General features: G+C 41.6%; 1 protein-coding gene across 1 annotated transcript in view; it reads left to right on the top strand.

The window, feature by feature from the left end:
• The window catches only part of ACVR1C (activin A receptor type 1C), an 82,194-nt gene that overhangs the window by 13,880 nt on the left and 47,463 nt on the right, over positions 1–20,851 (top strand). Inside the window, exons 2-4 of the mRNA XM_073305532.1 lie at positions 9,478–9,653; positions 12,216–12,259; positions 14,628–14,668. Of these exons, the coding sequence (XP_073161633.1) occupies positions 14,665–14,668 (4 nt within the window). The 5' untranslated portion in view covers positions 9,478–9,653; positions 12,216–12,259; positions 14,628–14,664. The remainder of the gene's footprint in view (positions 1–9,477; positions 9,654–12,215; positions 12,260–14,627; positions 14,669–20,851) is intronic.

Raw genomic sequence — 20,851 nt, 5'->3', positions numbered from 1 at the left:
TATTGTGATTCTTGAGCTATTTGATGGAATGAACCCTTGTGTGGCCAATGTCTCTCATTTTGAATTATGTGGTATTCATAGTTGAATATCTGAATATGGTTTGTTTTCTGTTTGTAAACTTCTCTCTATATTTCTTGTAATAATTCCTCTTTCCCCCACCTTCTAGCTTCCCTCCCTTCTCCATTCTCCTTCATTTAAATCAAAAAATAAAATATCCAACATTGCATGTAATCAGTCCCCAAACAACTGTGCTTTGCTGAACCCTATTCCTCTCCACTCTTTCTATGAACACTTGGACGACTTCTCTTGCAATCCATAGGGATTCATTCTCCACCTCTTCATCCCCAAGAAGTCCCTTCTAGTTAATCTTTAGGTTTCTCCTCAGGTATCTGAGTTCTTTTATTCGGTTTCACTTCTGCCATTGCCAGTATGGTCTCTAGAGTTTTTTCCTATTCTCCTTTTCCTGAGTTTTGCTGTCTGTCAGGACTTTTACAGTAGCTTAGCTTTAGTTACTACCTCTGGAATATTCTTTTGTATGGTTGAGTTTCGGGTTTCTATCCCAATTGACTGGAGTGTTCTTACCCCCATATTTATTGTCTCTTATGGGATAATACTGATTTTGAAAGCAGAAGAGTTTGAATGGGGATCTCCATCTGTCGCTGATACTTGCCCTCCTGAGTGCTGCTGTAATTTCCCTCCGCTCTCTTCTCTTAAAAAAAAAAAAAAAAAAAAAAAAAAATTAGGGCAGAGAGATCATGGAAAAATTGCAACTTGTGGTCTTACATTACGAGCACGGAATGCTCTCTAGCTTTTTTTATAACTAAACTTTCTGCTGATAATCATGAAACTTCACAGTTTGGTCTCTGGGCTATTGGCAGGCCTTGGGAGAAGGAGCTGCACTCTATGTAGTCGGTCAATTTTTATCTCTTCCGTACAGTTCGGCTGTAACAACTCCGCAATTAAGGTTTTTACATGCCAGACTGAGTTTCCTCCTGTAGCATTTTCAGACATTCCTTTAATTCTGATGTTGGGGAACTAGTAGAATAACATGGTTGTCTGAAGCCTGAGCTCTGACGGGATAGCAAAGTAATCTGCCTCCATCGACCCCACCTCCCTCCCTAAACTCCCCTCCAAAATCAGAGCAGAGAGTTGCACAGGATGAATTCTCTTTTAAAAATCTGAAATTTAAAAAGATACCAAGAGGAGTGTGTCCTGCTCACAGCATAGAGACCTCTCAGACTCCAAGTAAACGTGGTAGCCAAATCAAGCAGAAAGGCCAGGACTGAAGAAAATCAAATAGCTACCAAAGCAGACATTTTGGGGCTGATCACTGAATTAAAGGCCATGAGATATGATCTGACGACCGAGCTTCTACCGTTAAAGGAAGTTACTGGCTTGGAAGAATGAGTCACTGTGCTAGACACTGGCCTAAGAGAAGAAAGTGACAGAGAGAGAGAGGCAGAGCCACATGGCATTGATGGAGGAGAGAGAGAGAGAGGGAGATGCAGCTTAAATCCGTGCGGAGGAGACCAAAGCCCTGAGGTAAGTGGGGAAGTGGGACACCGGGAGCATGAGCAGGAGCATGTGAGAGGGGAGGGCTCCTGCCTCATACTGATAAAGAGGGGCGATCAGCAGGTTATCTCAAGTGCCTATACACAAATGCACGAAGCCTGGGAAACAAGCAGGGAGAACTGGAAGTTCTGGCAAAGTCAAGGAATTCTGATGTGATTGGAATAACAGAGACTTGGTGGGATAACTCACATGACTGGAGTACTGTCATGGATGGATATAAGCTGTTCAGGAAAGACAGGCAGGGCAGAAAAGGTGGGGAAGTTGCACTGTATGTAAGAGAGCAGTATGACTGCTCAGAGCTCAAGTATGAAACTGCAGAAAAACCTGAGAGTCTCTGGATTAAGTTTAGAAGTGTGAGCAACAAGGGTGATGTCGTGGTGGCAGTCTACTATAGACCACCAGATCAGGGGGATGAGGTGGACAAGGCTTTCTTCCGGCAACTCACAGAAGTTACTAGATCGCACATCCTGGTTCTCATGGGAGACTTCAATCACTCTGATATCTGCTGAGAGAGCAATACAGCGGTGCACAGACAATCCAGGAAGTTTTTGGAAAATGTAGGGGACAATTTCTCGGTGCAAGTGCTGGAGGAACCAACTAGGGGCAGAGCTCTTCTTGACCTGCTGCTCACAAACTGGGAAGAATTAGTAGGGGAAGCAAAAGTGGGTGGGAACCTGGGAGGCAGTGACCATGAGATGGTCGAGTTCAGGATCCTGACACAAGGAAGAAAGGAAAGCAGCAGAATACAGACCCTGGACTTCAGAAAAGCAGACTTTGACTCCCTCAAGGAACTGATGGGCAAGATCCCCTGGGAGAATAACATGAGGGGGAAAGAAGTCCAGGACAGCTGGCTGTATTTTAAAGAATCCTTATTGAGGTTACAGGGACAAACCATCCCGATGTGCAGAAAGAATAGTAAATATGGCAGGCAACCAGCTTGGCTTGACAGTGAAATCCTTGCTGATCTTAAATACAAAAAAGAAGCTTACAAGAAGTGAAAGGTTGGACAAATGACCAGGGGTGAGTATAAAAATATTGCTTGGGCATGCAGGAGTGAAATCAGGAAGGCCAAATCACACCTGGAGTTGCAGCTAGCAAGAGATGTTAAGAGTAACAAGAAGGGTTTCTTCAGGTATGTTGGCAACAAGAAGAAAGTCAAGGAAAGTGCGGGCCCCTTACTGAATGAGGGAGGCAACCTAGTGACAGAGAATGTGGAAAAAGCTAACATACTCAATGCTTTTTTTGCCTCTGTCTTCATGAACGAGGTCAGCTCCCAGACTGCTGCACTGGGCAGCACAGCATGGGGAGGAGGTGACCAGCCCTCTGTGGAGAAAGAAGTGGTTCGGGACTATTTAGAAAAGCTGGACGTGCACAAGTCCATGGGGCCAGATGTGTTGCATCCAAAGGTGCTAAAGGAGTTGGCGAATGTAATTGCAGAGCCATTGGCCATTATCTTTGAAAACTCATGGCGATCCGGGGAAGCCCCGGACAACTGGAAAATGACTGACTAATCTAATTGCCTTCTGTGATGAGATAACTGGCTCTGTGGATGAAGGGAAAGCAGTGGACGAGTTGTTCCTTGACTTTAGCAAAGCTTTTGACACTGTCTCCCACAGTATTCTTGTCAGCAAGTTAAAGTAGTATGGGCTGGATGAATGGACTATAAGGTGGATAGAAAGCTGGCTAGATTGTCAGGCTCAACGGGTAGTGATCAATGGCTCCATGTCTAGCTGGCAGCCGGTATCAAGTGGAGTGCCCCAAGGATCGATCCTGGGGTCGGTTTTGTTCAATATCTTCATAAATGATCTGGAGGATGGCGTGGATTGCACCCTCAGCAAGTTTGCAGATGACACTAAACTGGGAGGAGAGGTAGATACACTGGAGGGTAGGGATAGTATACAGAGGGACCTAGACAAATTGGAGGATTGGGCCAAAAGAAATCTGATGAGGTTCAACGAGGAGAAGTGCAGAGTCCTGCACTTAGGACGGAAGAATCCAATGCACCGCTACAGACTAGGGATTGAATGGCTAGGCAGCAGTTCTGCAGAAAAGGACCTAGGGGTGACAGTGGACGAGAAGCTGGATATGAGTCAACAGTGTGCCCTTGTTGCCAAGAAGACCAATGGCATTTTGGGATGTATAACTAGGGGCATTGCCAGCAGATCAAGGGACGTAATTGTTCCCCTCTATTCGACACTGGTGAGGCCTCATCTGAAGTACTATGTCCAGTTTTGGGCCCCACACTACAAGAAGGATGTGGAAAAATTGGAAAGAGTCCAGCGGAGGGCAACAAAAATGATTAGGGGACTGGAACACATGACTTATGAGGAGAGGCTGAGGGAACTGGGGATATTTAGTCTACGGAAGAGAAGAATGAGGGGGGATTTGATAGCTGCTTTCAACTATCTGAAAGGGGGTTCCAAAGAGGATGGCTCTAGACTGTTCTCAGTGGTAGCAGATGACAGAACAAGGAGTAATGGTCTCAAATTGCAGTGGGGGAGATTTAGGTTGGATATTAGGAAAAACTTTTTCACTAGGAGGGTGGTGAAACACTGGAATGTGTTACCTAGGGAGGTGGTGGAATCTCCTTCCTTAGAAGTTTTTAAAGTCAGGCTTGACAAAGCCCTGGCTGGGATGATTTAATTGGGGATCGGTCCTGCTTTGAGCAGGGGGTTGGACTAGATGACCTCCTGAGGTCCCTTCCAACCCTGCTATTCTATGATTCTAAATTGGATGATATAGAAAACAAACTAAGAAGGAATATCAGAATTAAGGAACTGCATGCATGAGATTTCTAATGCCCACGTAGAACAGATGGCACCTTGGGTTCAAGGCTTCAGCCAAAAATAAATAAATAACAAACAAGCCACTTTACATAATACATTCGACACTTTGCATATGTATATCTGGACACTCTTTCATATGTATATTTTTTTATTCAGGAAAATCCTTTCAGACCCCTTCCTCAGAGTCAGATTCCTACTGGAATCTTGATGACCCTATCTATCAATTAGGAATGAGATGAATTTGGCACTATACCCTGCTGAAGCTAGTTCACTGCTGTGGGCCTTCCAGTGTCAGTGAGATAGTAATAATACAGTGAATTATATTATAGGGCTAAATTATGCCTGCCTCTGTTGTGGGGGGAGAGGGGTGCTAGAGGAGGAGAGAAGGTACAGGAGAGTTCTTCCTGCTGTATCCTCTGTCCTGTTGCCACTGTCATTGAGCCATGTCTGAAATAAGTTTGGGAGTTCCTCAGGACAGGGACCTCGTCTCTTATTTGTATTGGAATACAGACTTTCCCACTTTTGGGTGCTAGTAAAATTGAACAGATTATTTTTGTTTCAGGCTTTGATTTAGGTAGGCAAAGGGGAAGGAGGTAATCCAAAACAACAAACTAATTATTAGAGCTGACCTTTTCTTTTTAAATGGATTAGTTTTCTATCAGACAATATACTTTTGTCAAAATTGAAAAGTTTCATGGGAATATACTGATTTTGATACTTTCAGTTGGGGGGGGCAACTAACCAAATTGTTTCCACTTTATTGTATCACTTCAACAATGTTTTTTGTTTTGACTTTTATGTTCTATTATAAAATATATTTAAATATTTTTTATTTTATTATGTAATATTTTGTATTACGTTATGAAAACAAAACGTTTTTACCTTTATTCAAATGAAATAATTTAATTATTCTGAATCAATTTTTCAGAATATTCATTTTGTGGGAAGTTATGAAATTTTAGCTTTTAATTCTGATTCAGAGAAAAATAAACTTTGAAATTTTGGAATTTGCTATGGAATGGGAATTCTGTTTTTGACCATTTCTACTAATGATCATAAATGTAGTAAATGTCTACATAATGCTTTACTAGGAAGACCAGCTCATGCTTCTTACAATTATGTCACCCTATGTCACAAAATAAGAGAATTTTCTTGTAAGTATCCAATACAGTTAAAAAAAAAAAAAAAAAAAAAAAAAAAGCCAAGTCCTGAGTCCACAGGGGTGTGTCATTCCATTGTATAGCACCAGGAAATGCAGTTATCGGAGACTTTGAAATGTTAAACCTTTATGATTGAGTGTAGAATAAGCAAGAACAAGTGGCTAGTCGGCAGGAACGAATGCAGTCTGATATTGCGTTTTGTGGATTTTTTAAAAAAATAAATCCACAGTGTGGTGGAGAGGACAGAGGAGGACTTTTATTTTTGCACCTGTTATATTTTGTGTGGTTTCTCATGTTAAATCCCAGTAGCTTCTTCTATAAATTGTTTCTGATAACTGGTTCTGTCCTGCCTATAGTTCTTCATAGTTCTGCTCTCTGATCTGAATCTCCCATGATGCACCACATTCTCCCTTTTGGGGAGGGAAGAGGGTGCATTATTGATCTTCCTGGCCAGAGACCGCAGCCCATTGAGGAGAACGGGAACATAAGGCACCCAAACTACAATTCCCATGAGACACCACAATGCTATTTTGACCCAAAGTATTTCAGCTTTGGGTTTTGTCCAGCCCCTCCCTGACACACACAGGCATATCATGTCTATATTTGCCACTGTCAAGATTTTTATTATTTGAAATCGTTAGTTATAGGGTGATAACACAAGAGTACCAGTGCATCACAATTCTCAGGTTGATCTGAGCAGTCCCAAAAAATAATCAGAAAATTTTAGGGATGGATATTATGATGGATGGAAAACCACTCCTGGAAGAAGGTCTCATTAAGCCTCCAAGTTTGGCAGTTGAAGTATGCAAGGTCTGGGCTAGTCCCCTGCTTTATGCATTAGAATACTTGGATACCTGTTCTTCAAGGACAAAGGAAGAAACTCTGATATCTTTTATTCCATGTATGAAAACAGATTCTAATGTCTTCTCATTTGCACCAACCAGGTGAAGGGAATTACTTTTAATTTCAAATCATCACAGTTCAAGGGAAAAACAGGAACAAGGAAGGAAGCATCAGTCCGCAATTGCACCACCATTTGGCAAAGCTGAGAGCTTTCTGGGGGACTGCCATGTTGCTTCATGATCCCTGTTGGTACAGAGACCTCCAATGAAACAAACACCTCTGATGACAATAGAAAGCAACCATGAATAAAAAGAAATTAAGGAGGGAAGCATTTTTCTGCTGTGCCCCTGGGATGAAAGTTAACAGCAGCTTGTGGGGACTGATTACAGAGCTTCCTTTGTTTTAGGAACTCTTGCATCCAAGTGGTGTTTTTTGCTATGGAATGGGAATTCTGGAACTAGCATCCAGCCTGCACTATTGCAGATACACATCCACAGAGGAAAGGCTTGGACAGTACAATAGTTCATGTGCAGTTAAGTCTTCGTAATATTAATTAAAGGACCTATGGTAGCTTAGGCTGGAGATATTGTACTCAAGGAGGGTAGAGAGACAGCTGAACACTGACCCAGTTTTTATTTTGCTGTCCTTGAGATGATCAGTCTAGCTTCGCAACATAAATACAACAAATATCTTAAAATCTGCTTTAAATGAATGTTAAGGGTCAAACCTAACGCCGCCCCCCCGCAAAAGGAAACAAAATTCTGAGTTAAGCCTAACATAGTGACCATAACTTTATTCTGCTGTGCTTCTGTAATGTAACACGTGCAAGATGATCCACTGCCCTCAGAACCCCTGATTAAGGACCATCTGACTTGTAATTCTAGGGAACAACAAAGTTAATTAAGAATGGCATGGCAGTCTTGACCTAAAGAATTAATTGCTTTTGTTGCCTTGCTGTCTAGATTTGTAAATTGGTTTTAATTAGCTTTTGACATATTTTTCCTTGAGTGGGGGAAGTTTAGCATTCGCTTCTCATCCCCAATTCTCAACCCTCCATGATCTGCAAAGTCTGCAGAGCAGCAGTATACTTTACCAAATGTATAATATGCAGTGTATTGTGTGGAGAAATATATTAGAAGATGGCTTGCATGATATTTTGTGTACATGTAGAACTTGCTATCAAACAGTGAACACACTTTGAAGTGTGTAGTCATTAATTTTCTCATGGAAGCTCTCTGGCTAACTTGACATATTTTATTTGCATGTTAATCAACTGTACAATAGTGTTTGGGGCATCTATCTTATATTTAAACTTAAAAACTGCTAAATTCTAACCCTTTTTGGGTTATTTTATTTCTTATATTTTAGTCTTTCTGCTATAGTATTAATGGAGTTTCTAACTTTCTAATTTGCCTAGCTGTTAACATTTGTGTAAAAGTAATCACATGGAAGTATTAAACCAGCATGTCTCAAATTAATATAACTTAGTTCAAGAATATAGATTTCTTCATGACAATACCATCCTATATCAGCCTGAAACAAAGGAAAAAAAGAATATTTTACTATCTGGTTACCACTTATTAAGTTCCTGACTCTAATAAGGATCTGTTTAACCCAACATTCTTTAATTATTTCAAACCACAGTGGTTGTTAAGCAAACAAGTCACACTGACCTTAAAGTAATTGTCTAAGAATGATTCTTACATTACACTTGTTTACTCATGGCTACTGAAAAGTCTTTTTTCTGAGGATTAAATGAATCTTTACCTGTTCAACATTTTAATTACTTTCACCATCTAAAAATGCTCTTAAGGAAAATATTAAAATGTTTATTTAAAGAAATAAAAAGAGTGCCACCAAAAACACATGAAAGTTTGTGCATTTAAGGCCTTAACCTGGAAGGTGCAGCATGTTCTTCACTCCTTTTGCTAATAAAGGTACTGTATATAACCCATAACAAAATGGCTGAAAGTCCATGCAGTACTAAGGGCTTGGTGATAGAAACCATCAGCTCCCATTGGTTTGCCTTGGCTCTTAGTACTGTATGAACTTTAAACTACATACTCAATAGCTCTCTCCCTATGGTGGACTTTGATCAAGATTACTTAATGAGGATCAGCACAGTCGAATCAGTGAATTCTCTAGCTTAATTATATTTATCATTCATTTATTATGTACTGATATACACAAACAACTAATAGGAAAAGGCATAAGAGAGAGATATTTGGATTAATATTTCTTTCAGTTTTCATATTGTAGCAAAATATTGATTTTAATATTGTATTATATTGTGTGTGTGTGTGTGTATATATGGTATACTTAATACTTTAATGTACTGAAACATTTTTCTGGGATTTCATATCTTTAGAAGATTTTGAAATTTTGCCTTTGTGTTTTGATACTGAAAGGATTATTTTCTGAAATGTCAGAATTTTCCACAGGATGGAAATTCCAGTTCCTGACCATCTCTACACGTAAAATTGTGCAGATGCACATGATCTCATGTTAATCTGAAGGAACATTTACCATTATATCTTTACAAGGCATATTTGAAATGCCATCATGATCCCATATCATCTCCTGGGCAAGGAGATTTGAGTGAGGGTAGAATTGTGAATGCACTGAAATTTCTATTTTGCAGGGAAATCTGTTTTGAAATGTATTTTTATTCTGAATCAAAATGAAATGTTAAATTTCTCATGAAACAAAATTTTCAAATGTCTTTTGGATCAACAGAAATGTGTTTCAATTTTGACTTTTTAATTTTTTAAAATAATATAAAATAAAATTTATTTTGAAAGTCACTTTGAAATGAAAAATCAAAACATTCCATTCTGAAAATGTCTGGACCATTTTCACATTAATGAAACACTTTGTTTCAATATTTTTCTCAAATAAAATTTCATCAAAAGTGACATGTTTGAGTAGAAAATTTAGATTTTCACAAAACACATTTTCCAAAGGAAAAATGTTTGGAAAATTTTCTGCTAGCTTTACTTAAGGGTATTGCCATTCAAAAGACTGCAGCGTAATGTGAATGATCACCTTCTTTCTTCCAGTTTAGATGTACTCACTGTTACATGTTAAAAAGTTGTCTCCTCCCTTTCCATCCCCAGAGAACTGACCAGTGAAGCTCCTGAGTCCAGAAGTGGCAGCGATAGGTATCTGCTTCTGCTTGTTCTCATCCTATCCTAGAGAATCCAACAGTGGGCTCAATGAGAGCCAGAAAAGGATAATTGATTTTTTCCTGTCTCCTCTATCTAATTGATTTCATAACCCATGAACTAGGAGGGTAAGTACTTGTTTTGTGTGTTTGCAAAAAAAGAAAAAAAAAAGAAAAGTGTCCTATATTTTCTCAACGGGAAACCAATAGGTTAAGTGACTTCCCTTATGCCGCACAGCAAAAGCAGTTGCAAAGTCAGGACTATGGCTTGTCTACCAGGGAAAGAGCACAGAATAGCTATAAAAATTGTCAGAATAGAAAAGGGCAACGAGTGCCTTTGTCCTGTTTACCTGAATCCATGTTCAGAGTGGATTCAGTTAAACTGCAAAAAGGCCCTTGTATTGTGGAGTAAGTGGGAAGCTAGTGCAGAATAGCTATTGAGTTTTAAATTCACATCATAGTTTATTCTGCAAGAGCTTCCTCATGTAGACAAGCCCTTAGAATTCATGAGTTCCTGACTCCCCACACTTTACTAATCTGCTAGACTATATTGCCTCAAAAACATTTTTTCAATAAATACTGGGTGAAAAGAAGATCTAGAAAGGAAACCTTAATAAACCAGAATGGAGATAAAGCTGCAGTGGAAAGGGACTACAGATGATTAAGAGTTAATAAAGACCATGTCAGTGTAACTATGACTATACAGCTGGTAAAGGAATACTTGACAAATTACATATGTAAAGTCATCAGGTGCTCACTGGGATGCTTTCTGGGGTTTTAAGGGAACTAGCATAATAATTTTGAAATGTCATGTAGATAATTTTGAAATGTCATGTAGAACTGGCCAGGTACTAGAGGGCTGGAGGGAAAAAATGTTGTTAGCGTCAGTCTTTTAAAAATAGAAAAAAGAGCAGCTCTAGCAGTTACTATCCAGTAAATTTAATTTGAATCCCTAATTAAAATAATGGAACCAATATGAAAAGAAAAAACCCCTAAACATTTAGAGAACAATGAAACCATGAGCAATAGGTGGCATAAAAAACTCATAAAGCACACAAATTTGCTTTATTTGATTGAATCACAAAATTAGTGGGTGAGAGAGAGAGATTAACCATGGTGTGTCTAGAGATTAAAGAATTTGATGTAATTTGTCATGAAATCATATTGGATAAAATAATTACAACCAACCTGGGACCAGCTGACATCACATGGATTGAAATACATCTGAAGAGCTGTAAATAGAGTAAAAAGTCTGAGTGGTAGCCGTGTTAGTCTGGATCAGCAAAAACAACAAGGAGTACTTGTGGCAACTTAGAGACAAACAAATTTATTTGGGCATAAGCTTTCGTGGGCTAAAACCCACTTCATCAGATGCATGGAGTGGAAAATACAGGAGGCAGAATATTACACACACACACACACACACACACACACACTCACACACACACACACACACACACACACACACACACACACACTACATGAAAAGATGGGATTGCCTTAAGTGGGTTTTATCCCACAAAAGCTTATGCTCAAATAAATTTGTTAGTCTCTAAGGTGCCACAAGTACCCCTCATTGTTTAGAGTAAAAAGTGTTATCTAAGAAGGGATGTACAGTGAAGTGCTGCAGATACTAGTACTGGTGTGAGGCTTAGTTTAATTAAGCATTTCTACTGAGCTGAAAGAAGTTACAGTTGCAAATGACCTATACTACATCATTAAGTGAAGAAAGACAAATTGTTCAAAAAGCACTTTGAAATAGAGCAGAAATACGGACAAGAAATACAGAATAAGTTTGGGAAGAGATACTTAGAAACCAGTAATGCCAAAAAGAACTAGGGATGATAATGAATAGGAAATTGGATTAGGGCTGATGTTACGATCTTAAAACAAGTAAATCCAGACTCTTGTGTAGGAACAGGTACAAGAGCTCCAGTAACCTGCTTCTCTGCTATTTCATGTATTGCTGACTTCACTAGCACTGCTGGGGCTCTCAGGCTATAAAAACATGGTGGCCTTAAGGAGAAATTACACTACAGCAAGTAACAACATATTGGGCGGGGGAGCCAGCACTGTTCTGGGATGCTTATACTGTCTTAGACCCAGGGAGATGGCAGTCCTCCTTTGTAGATCACTGGTGAAACCACGCAAAAGACACTGCATACTGTTCTGGATACCACAATACCAGAAAGATATTGACAAATTGGAAGGTATTCAGGAAAGAATACTGAAAACTAGTTAGGGGTGGAAAGATTCTGGTGTATTCGGAAAGCTTTAAAGTATAGCTTGGCTGAATGGTGACCAAAGGGAGGGTATGAAAACTATCAACATATTGCTGAAAGATGTAAATGCTCTGAGAAGGGAATAGATTGTTTAAGGCTGGTTTTAGGCTACTTTTATAGCTTAGAGCATACAGTTATAACTGGGTGAATTATTATTACTTTTTTTAGTTCAGTAGCCAAAGTGAGAAATCTGAACAAATGTCAGTTTAAGTGGAATGAAACATTCCATTCAACCTGACATTTTGTTTAATTTTCAGCTGTGGTTTTTTACCCTTCTTGTTTTTAGTTAAATCAGCTAAATTTCTAACCAAAATGTCATTCTAAAACAAAAAGATGAAATGTTTAATTTAGAAAATATGGAAACAAAACATTTCAACTTTATTGAAATTTCTCCCCCTTTTTTTTTCAGCTAAAGCTCTTCACCAATTTTTGTTGTGTCCAGTTCCACATGTGGTAAGATGCAATTACATCTTGGTAGGATGTGGTGAAATTAGAAATGGAATTGAGCTGTGAAGTTTGGATCTGGATCTCAAGAATCCCAGATTTCAGCAAGCTTTGGACCTGTGGTTCTGTCTCAAGACCATCTCTAGATGAGACAAAATGAAATGAGATAAAAATAGCATGTGATTTAAAATAAGGAGAGATCATCACATGGTGAAGAAAACTTGTGATACCGAAAGCCTGATATGAGACTAGCATGGAATAATATTCATGCTGTAAGACAACCATTCCAATATTCGGCGTTATCAAATGCTACAACCTCACTTGGGCTTTTCAGTTTGCACCCAAAAGCCATGTTATTTTGTTACTCTGATGCCATGATGCTTATTTTTTTAAATACAAGATTCAATTATGCCCTAGTTTTGTACATCCAGTGTCTTTTATTTATTTTAATTAAATTAACTACGAGTAAAATTATTTCAGTCTAAACTGTCTTTATGTACTTTGATACTCCCAGTAAAGCAGCTATTACTTTTTTTTTAACTTTTTTGTCTGCATAGGACCACATGATCATAAGATTTCTAAGGAATTTAACGAAATATATATGTCAACTGACTTTACTTTACCAGATATGAAACAATTTCCACAGATGTTTAAAATTAAGACCCATAGCTGTGATGTATATTCTTTTAGTGTAGCTCACATGCCTACTAGCATTTATTGTTCTGATTTTATACAGTCATTCCACTGCCACCATCCTTCTGATTTCTGAGGAGGTTTAGCTGAAGCGAATGTATAATACCAATTATACAAAAGCACAGTTTCAAAGTTATCCTCTATGGAAATTCCTGTTTTATAATATGCCCACTCCTGTTCTCAAAGCAAGTGGATAACTAGCTAAATCTGGCAACCACTGCCCTTCTACTTGGCTTGCGCTTCCAGAACACAGACCCAATAGTCCTAGCCAAGGCTAAGAAACAACATGCATCTGTAGGACACTTGTCATGCCTTTCTGTAAATCAGATTGAATCCCCAGCAGCACATGCTGAGCAGGCAACCCGATGACTTCTTTCATGATGTTGCACTTGCTGGATCCAAGGCAGGAACTACAGGTAGCAGTGGCTAGAGGAAGGATGTCAGCAGCAGCAGCAGCACCCGAGGGACTCAGCACTGGTGTCTGACTCCCTCATCTCTCCTGCATCAGGCTTTACTAAGCTGTCCCTAAGCAAACACACCCAAGCCCAGCGGCTGCATCCACAGCATCCAGCCAAACCCCCAGTAGCAACAACCTGTGACCCACCCACCCACAACTTTACTTTATACCTGTGACCCACCCTGTAATGCCAGCAGCTCACCCGCATCATTCTCCCAGCACCACATCTTCTGCAGGCTCACCCACAACCTCTGCATCCCTCTCCGTAGCCAGCAAACCACCCCAGGCAACCCAGTAGCCACAAGCAATCAACGAACACCCACCCCCTACAACTCCAGGCACTCCACCACTGCCCCTTCCACCTTCACTGTCCCTAAGTGTCCCCCAGCCATCCTGCTACTGCCTTCCCACATCAGCCACCAGTTTCCTTCTAGTCACCCCAGCCATAGCTGCCATATTTTATACAGATGCATGCCGTACCCCTTGAGGCAGGGTGTGTTGACTATAAATGGAAGTCTGTTTTGTGCAAATTTATAAACCTACAAATTAACTCAAAATGACACATGGAGCTACATAAAACTTGATGGCTGTGCATATTTCAGAACACTAGCTGCAACTGATCTTGTGGCATGTAAGCTATACCACCTTGGTCTAGGATACTTGTCAGTTAAGTTTGATAAACTGGGCTGGGTTCCTCCTTGGTGATCCTGCTAAATCACAGTGTTGTAGGAAGCCCTGCTGGAGATTCAGTAGCTGGCCCTCTTTCTATTTGAGCTAATATAGGGTTAGGGGGCTCTGTGCTGTCAGAGACAATGTTTATAGAAAAGAAACAAAACAGAGGTTCCTAACAATTATGGCCACTAACTAATCTATGGTACTTTTCTCTGGTGACTTGGTCAAATTCTAATTTTTTTAAAAAAAAACAAATATTCAGCTTTCCTAGCTTCCTCCTCACCATTTCTTTTAGGTGTGGTATTGTATGCTCTTCTTTCACAAACTTTGGTGTCATTTCAGTGCACTGTTACACAGTTCCATGTTTCAATCCGCAGATGGCTACATTTCATTAGCCTGTAATATGATCTTTCTGCATAATTTGTATACATTGCATCTAGGTGGTGTTTTAGGATTCTTTGAGATGAAAAGGGGATATTTAAGCCTAAAATATTAGTATATTACTCAGTTAAGCTTTGCCTTAAAATGCTTTTTTTCCTTTTCATTTCTTTGTAGTTCTTATCTCACTAGCTGATTTACTCGAGGAGGTCCTATGGGTAAGTGTATTGTTTCCTCTTGAAGAACAATATTTCCTACTGATTACTCTAATGTGGATATCTTATGCCAGTGTTTGGCCTCTTAATAGTTGCTGTGGCAATGAGTATGATGATATAAAAACATGATTACAAGTAAATAGGTTATGACTGTGAGATAATTGTTTGTTTGTGCAAAAATATTTAATATCATAGGCCCAGATTGTCCCCTGGTGATCCGTGCAGGCTTGAGTCCACTGTCCACAGATCCCCCAGCTATGCAGAGGTGACTTAACCATGTCTGTGCTAATGTGTGTCTCTTGACTCTGCAGCAGGGTTTTTCTATGGGGAAGGGATGATCTGGCCTCTAATTTGTGGGAACACACGAAATGAAATTGACTTTTGTCCCTTAATGTTAATGTGAGTGTTAAATTAAGCTCCATTAAATAATAAAATGGCTTTGTAGGCACAGGGCTTACCAGGAAAAAAACATGTCTTCTTGCCCCTGGTAGGAGCCAGCAATCGCAGGTTGAGTACCTAGGGCATCCTGCCCCTCCAGCTAGAGCCCCTATCTGATACAGGCACAGCAGAAGAGAGTTTACTGCTCCGGCTGTTCTAACCCCTTCACCGTAGTGCTGATCAATAAAATATTTTTTGTGAATATTTATAGAAACCGAATACAGCTTTAGAGCTGTTCAGTGTTTTCCTTAACTGTTACAGCGCTGAGCTTTGGGAGCTGTATCTCAGCGCATTTTGCAACAGAGCCCACTTCCACTCGCTGGAAGCCAATGACAAAGCCCCACGACTTCAGTAGTTAGCAGGAGTGGGCCCATAAAGTGGGACATGGAAGATCGTCTTTATGTTTTTTCTTCAAGTTGCTTGACTATATAGTTTTTTTACAACTTAGGAAAGGGGCTGTTAAATCACTAGCACCTGTTGGTTTTTTGAAGCCAAGCCCGTAGATGCGTATGAGGGTGGAAGATCACTCTGCAAAGCCTAGAACCAGTACTAGTGTGTTATAAAAAGGGGGACGGGCATTTCCCCCCCCCTAACAAAGTAGGGAGGGCTGCTAGCTAAGGAGAGCAGACTACCCGCGGGCTAACCACACGTGCTGAACGACACCGGTCTGCCGGGCGATGGTCTCACCCACCCACCGTCTAAACGATCAAGCAGAGCTGCACGACGGAGACTAAATCTGAGCAGACTCTTCAGAGCCCGCCGCAAGCCGGTGTAGGAGATGCTCTGCCGGCAGCCCGGGCGGTGCAGCCCGCCAGCAGGACGCTCCCGGGGAGCCCCGCTGCGCCGGCAGTGCCTGACCAGCGCCTGAACCCCTAGCACAGCCCGCTGTAGGCGGGCCCGGCTGGGCGGGAAGGTGGGCCCGGCCCGGGGCGGGGCGGAGCTGGCGGAGAAGCCCTCCCCCGGCTCAGGGTGCCGCGGCCAGTGGTGCCCGAGGAGCGCCAGGCGCACGGCTGGGAGTGGGGGGGGGCGGAGCGGGGGAGCCACCGCGACGAGCCCCGCTGCACCTGGCCGCTGCGGCGCCCTCAGCCCAGCACCGCGGCCATGCGGCGGGCGCTGCTGCTCCTGTCCGCCGCCGCCTCGCTCTGCTCAGGTACGTGGGCACGGACCGGGGCGGGAGGGTCCTGCCCAGCCGGGCGGGCTGGGAACCGCGCGGGGTCGGCGGCTCGGCTCGGCTCGGCTCGGCTCCAGGCGCGCTTCTGCCTCGCGCCGCTGCACCCGCCACCGGGGACAAACCCGCCGTGGTCGTGGTGCGCTCCCCGCCGGCTCTGAGCCCCTGCCCGTGCCGCGCTGACGGCGGGTCAGCCCCTCTTGTTTCGCGGGCAGATGAGACGCTCAATGCGTTTTATTATTATCCTTGTCCGCATGTCTGCGCGCACCGGCGCGAGGTCGGGTAGGGTTTGGAATAAGGAGACCAAAGCTACGAACTGACGTGTTCAGTCCAGAACCCTTATGGTAACAGAGAAGTTTGCGCCCTGTGGCTTTAAGAACTGTTGCCTCGTGTGCAGGGATTTGCACATGCCAAGGCACTGCCAGGGCGCCCCGCTTTTCAAAAGATGACTTGAAGCGAATTGTTTGTCCTGCCGATCAGAGTTTTTTGTGTGTATTTGTCTGTGGCTCCGCGCTGTGAACTTCAGGACATCACAAGTTTGCGACTCCTGGTGTGCGCCCACTTGGGATACTTTAGAGGTAAGGTTGCAAGATGTCACAGGTCTGTGTATGTATATTACGGCGCAATGTTTCAAAAGTTACTAGGGACTTTTGGGTGCCCAACCTGAGACATCTTGAAGAAGCCTGATATTCAAACTCCGCACTAGCGAAAAATCAGACCATGGGGTCAGTTGGGAATTCAAAAAAAAAAATAAAAATTAAGAATCTTCAAGTTGGGAATTCAATTTGGTAGTCACTTTTGAGAATTTGTGCATACTGTTTTCAGTATTTATCAGTTTTTCTCATTCTTTCAAATGTGGATTAGTACAGTTACTTAGAGTGGAGAAAAACATATTTAAATGACTTTTGTATTGCAGTGCAGGTTGCAGCAGATATGCACAAAGAACCTAATCCCCTATTCTATGTGAGCCAGAGTTCCTATTGACTTCAGAGAGAGGTTTGGATACAATACAAATGGGGCCCAGTCTGTTCTCTAGAAATATTTCATACATTTTTTATTTAAGCACACAGAAAAATATATTGCCATCAGTTACAAAAGCTGGCTTTTCTCTTTCCAGTCACCTCTTGGATAGTAGTTTGTTAGGCTGATGTTCCTTATGTTACACAGTAAATGGAGACACATGGTTAGCAAATGAAAAGAAGCTCTACATGGGCTCTTGATAAACAGCCCAGTAATTGAGTTTAAAAGAGCCCAGTAATTGAGTTTCTCTTTCTGTATGCTGGTATGCTTTTTAGTGCTATAGTGAAATGAAACTGTTTTAATGGGGTCGCTAGGGCTGGCATTAGACTTGCTGGGACCTGGGGCCGAAGCCCGAGCCCCACCACGCGGGGCCAAAGAACGAGGGCTTCAGCCCTGCATGATGGGGCTCAGGGTCCAGGTCCTCCACCTGGGGCTTCTGCTTTTGGTCCCTCTTCTGGGGCGGTGGTGCTCAGGCTTTGGTGACCCTGCCTGGGGTGGCAGGGCTCAGGCAGGCTCAGGCTTCAATCCCCCCTCCTGGGGTTGTGTAATAATTTTTGTTGTCAGAAGGGGGTCATGGTGCAAGGAAGTTTGAGAACCCCTGCTTTAGAGGCTAGATTCTTAATGTAGGGAGCAGCGTCAGGATCATTTTGTGCTGCTGTACCTTTACAAGTTTGAGGTCAAAGAAGTGGCTGGATCTTTGAGGGAGTGGCCTTCGTTCTGCTTCAGGTATCCAGTCTTCACAATCACCAAGCCCTGATCCTGTGCACTTGGCAGAGACACCTCTATAGGTATGTCTACATTGCACTAAGAGCCAGCCCCCTAGCCCAGGTAGACATTCATGCTAATGGGGCTTGAGCTAACACATTAAAAATGGCCATGTGGATGTTGAGAGCTCAAGCTGCCACCAGAGCCACAAATCCACCCAACTGACCCCCTGGTCTGAGCGCGGGTGATTAGCCCATCTCCACTGGAGCCGGAACATCCCTGCTGCTATTTTTAATTCCCACACAAATTTTAGCTCTGGCAGAGCTAACACAAATCTGTCTACCCAGGCTGGGAGGCTCCTCCTAGATGCAGGGTAGTCATACCCTGTGGGATCAGGAAGAATAATGCATGACACATGCTGCTGACCTGATGAACCTTCCCCCATCCTGTCTGTGTGCCTCGCACCTCAGGCTGGCCCTGTTTTAGATCCCCCTCAGACGGTGACATTGCGGGGAGCACTGAGAGCATCTATCATATTTTTTTTCTGATATTCAGCCTACCTCCTCCTCCTTGTACCCACTCATTGCCAACTTCCTATAATTCTTCTCCATCCATGGTATATACTTAAAAATGTGTTAGAAATGGTTAGCTACCTTCCCCTCTTCCTTCACGACCTGAATAGATGCTTAGTCTCTCCTCATAAGTTAGCCTTTCCAGACTCTCTATTGGTCTTCTTTCAGCAAACTTTGGATTATCAGTATTTATTTTGGTGGGAGTTGGGGGTATGCAGCCTATTGCAGGATTGGGCCCAATATTTGTACATCAGATCAAAGTCAGCTACCTGTTAATATTTGGGGTTTATAGAGTGTCTGAGGCATGTAGTGTATGGCTTATATTACAGTACATGTTGGCAGTGCATGGGACTTAATTATAGAAGTGAATATAATGTATTTATTAAAAGGGATACATTAACCAGATATTTCCTTGCTTTTAAGAGTTTAAGTGCATGTGTAATCTACACAGCTGCTGGGTGTGGTGTTCTGTCACATCTAGTGACATTTAGAGAGAGAGATCAAATTAGTGTGCTCTACAGCCTTAGCTAACAGCGAGTTGGCTTTTAGCTCATGTGGTAGAGGTTCACGCATTAAGATCCAGAGGTGTGGGGTTTGATCCTGCCTGCTGATTGAGGTCTGTTGGCATTACACATGCTCCCCTTAAGACACATTGTTTTTTTAATTAAGTTTTTTTCTTTATAGGAATTAATAATAAAATGTGAAAACCACAAGATCATCCCTGTAGTTGTTATGAAGGGCATGGCTGTTTCTGTGGATGCCATTTTGTGTGTGTATATATGAGAAGGTGTGAGTGTAAAATAAACATACAGGAGCAGATCTTCAGTTGGTGTAATGGAGCTACATCAATTTACACAGCTGGAATCTGGTGCACAGTAATTGTCTAAAATATCTTTTTCTTCAGAATAGGTATGTTATTGGCTTTCTTTATGAGAGGACCAGAGGCAGGACAAGCTGCTGTTGAGAATAGTCAAATAACAGACACATGTCAAAATACCAAAAGAGAAAATCTGTTTGTTATGAAAGAAGTAGCTATGTTGAAGCATTATCACATGACAATCTTTCTATGCCACACGATTGCAGTCATAGTGAGCTTCAAACACAGTGAATCTTGAGGCTGAATTCTCTGTCACACCCCTTGTGTTCTGAACAGAGTGTTACCAAGAAGTTGAATGATAAAATACAAGCTTAAAATATTGAACAAGGAGAAAATATTGTGTCATTTGATTAACAGACTGGTGTATGTATGTACAGTGTGTGAACGAGCCTTTCATTCAGCTTGTTAATTACCTTGCACAATTAGTAATTTCTAACTTGTATTGTGCTTTTTTATATATGATACATGCACAAATATAGCTTACATATATATACACCCATATTTTTTTCCTGTCCATCTCTTTATGTACTTAGAGAGAAGGAAAGAAACTAAAGAACCAAGTAACTGAGCTATTCACACCATGTAATTTACTATTAAAATCAGCTACTACCTTGAGGGCCTTAAAAGTGGTCAGTATAGTGCCAATCTTAATGATAATAATAATTGATAATTAATAAAAAGCTAAGATGAGCTAAGGACTGTAGAGAGTTGGGCCTTACATCAGTAAGAAAATAGTTGAGAAGATAGTTAACTCAAATTATAAGGGATTGTCTTTTTTCTTCTGTGTTGGTAAAGCATCTAACACATTGGGGTCCTGGTCCATGTTCTAGGGCCCCTAAGGGCTACAGTAATACAAATAACACTGTGTCTAGATGAGAAATATGAGCATAATAAAAATGAATTAATATGGTCTTTGTAAGGGTAAATTTTGGCTCTTTGACCTATTAATTTCTGCAATCCGGTCTAACAAAATAGTAGATATGAGAACTGGAGGTACAATTTATTCTGACTTTTTTGAACAGGCCTTGGATAGTTGCTTGCAAGAGGTTGCTAAGGAAGCTTAGTATCCTTCCCCCCTACCCTCCCCCGCCCCCCAATTTGGATGCAGTTCTATTGATATAAAGGTGTTTATGCTGGAATAGCTATTCCTGTACGGAAAGAGGAATGAGGTATAGCACTGTAAGGCACCTTTGTACCCATATACCAGCTTTCTCCCAACGGCATAGAGCGGCTATATGGGAGACCTTACAGTGGTGCAGCTGAAGCAGTACAACAGTGCTGCTCTAGGGTCTGTAGTGTAGACATAGCTTTAGTACTAGAGTGTGAGAGGTAGACCTGTTGTGGAATAAAAGCCTGTTTAAATGTTAGGAATCAGATTAGGAATAAATGGCTCCCAAGTCTGACTT

The sequence above is a fragment of the Lepidochelys kempii genome, chromosome 11 (assembly GCF_965140265.1).
Source record: "Lepidochelys kempii isolate rLepKem1 chromosome 11, rLepKem1.hap2, whole genome shotgun sequence".
NCBI lineage: Eukaryota > Metazoa > Chordata > Testudines > Cheloniidae > Lepidochelys > Lepidochelys kempii.
This window is presented reverse-complemented; position numbering and strand designations above follow the sequence as displayed.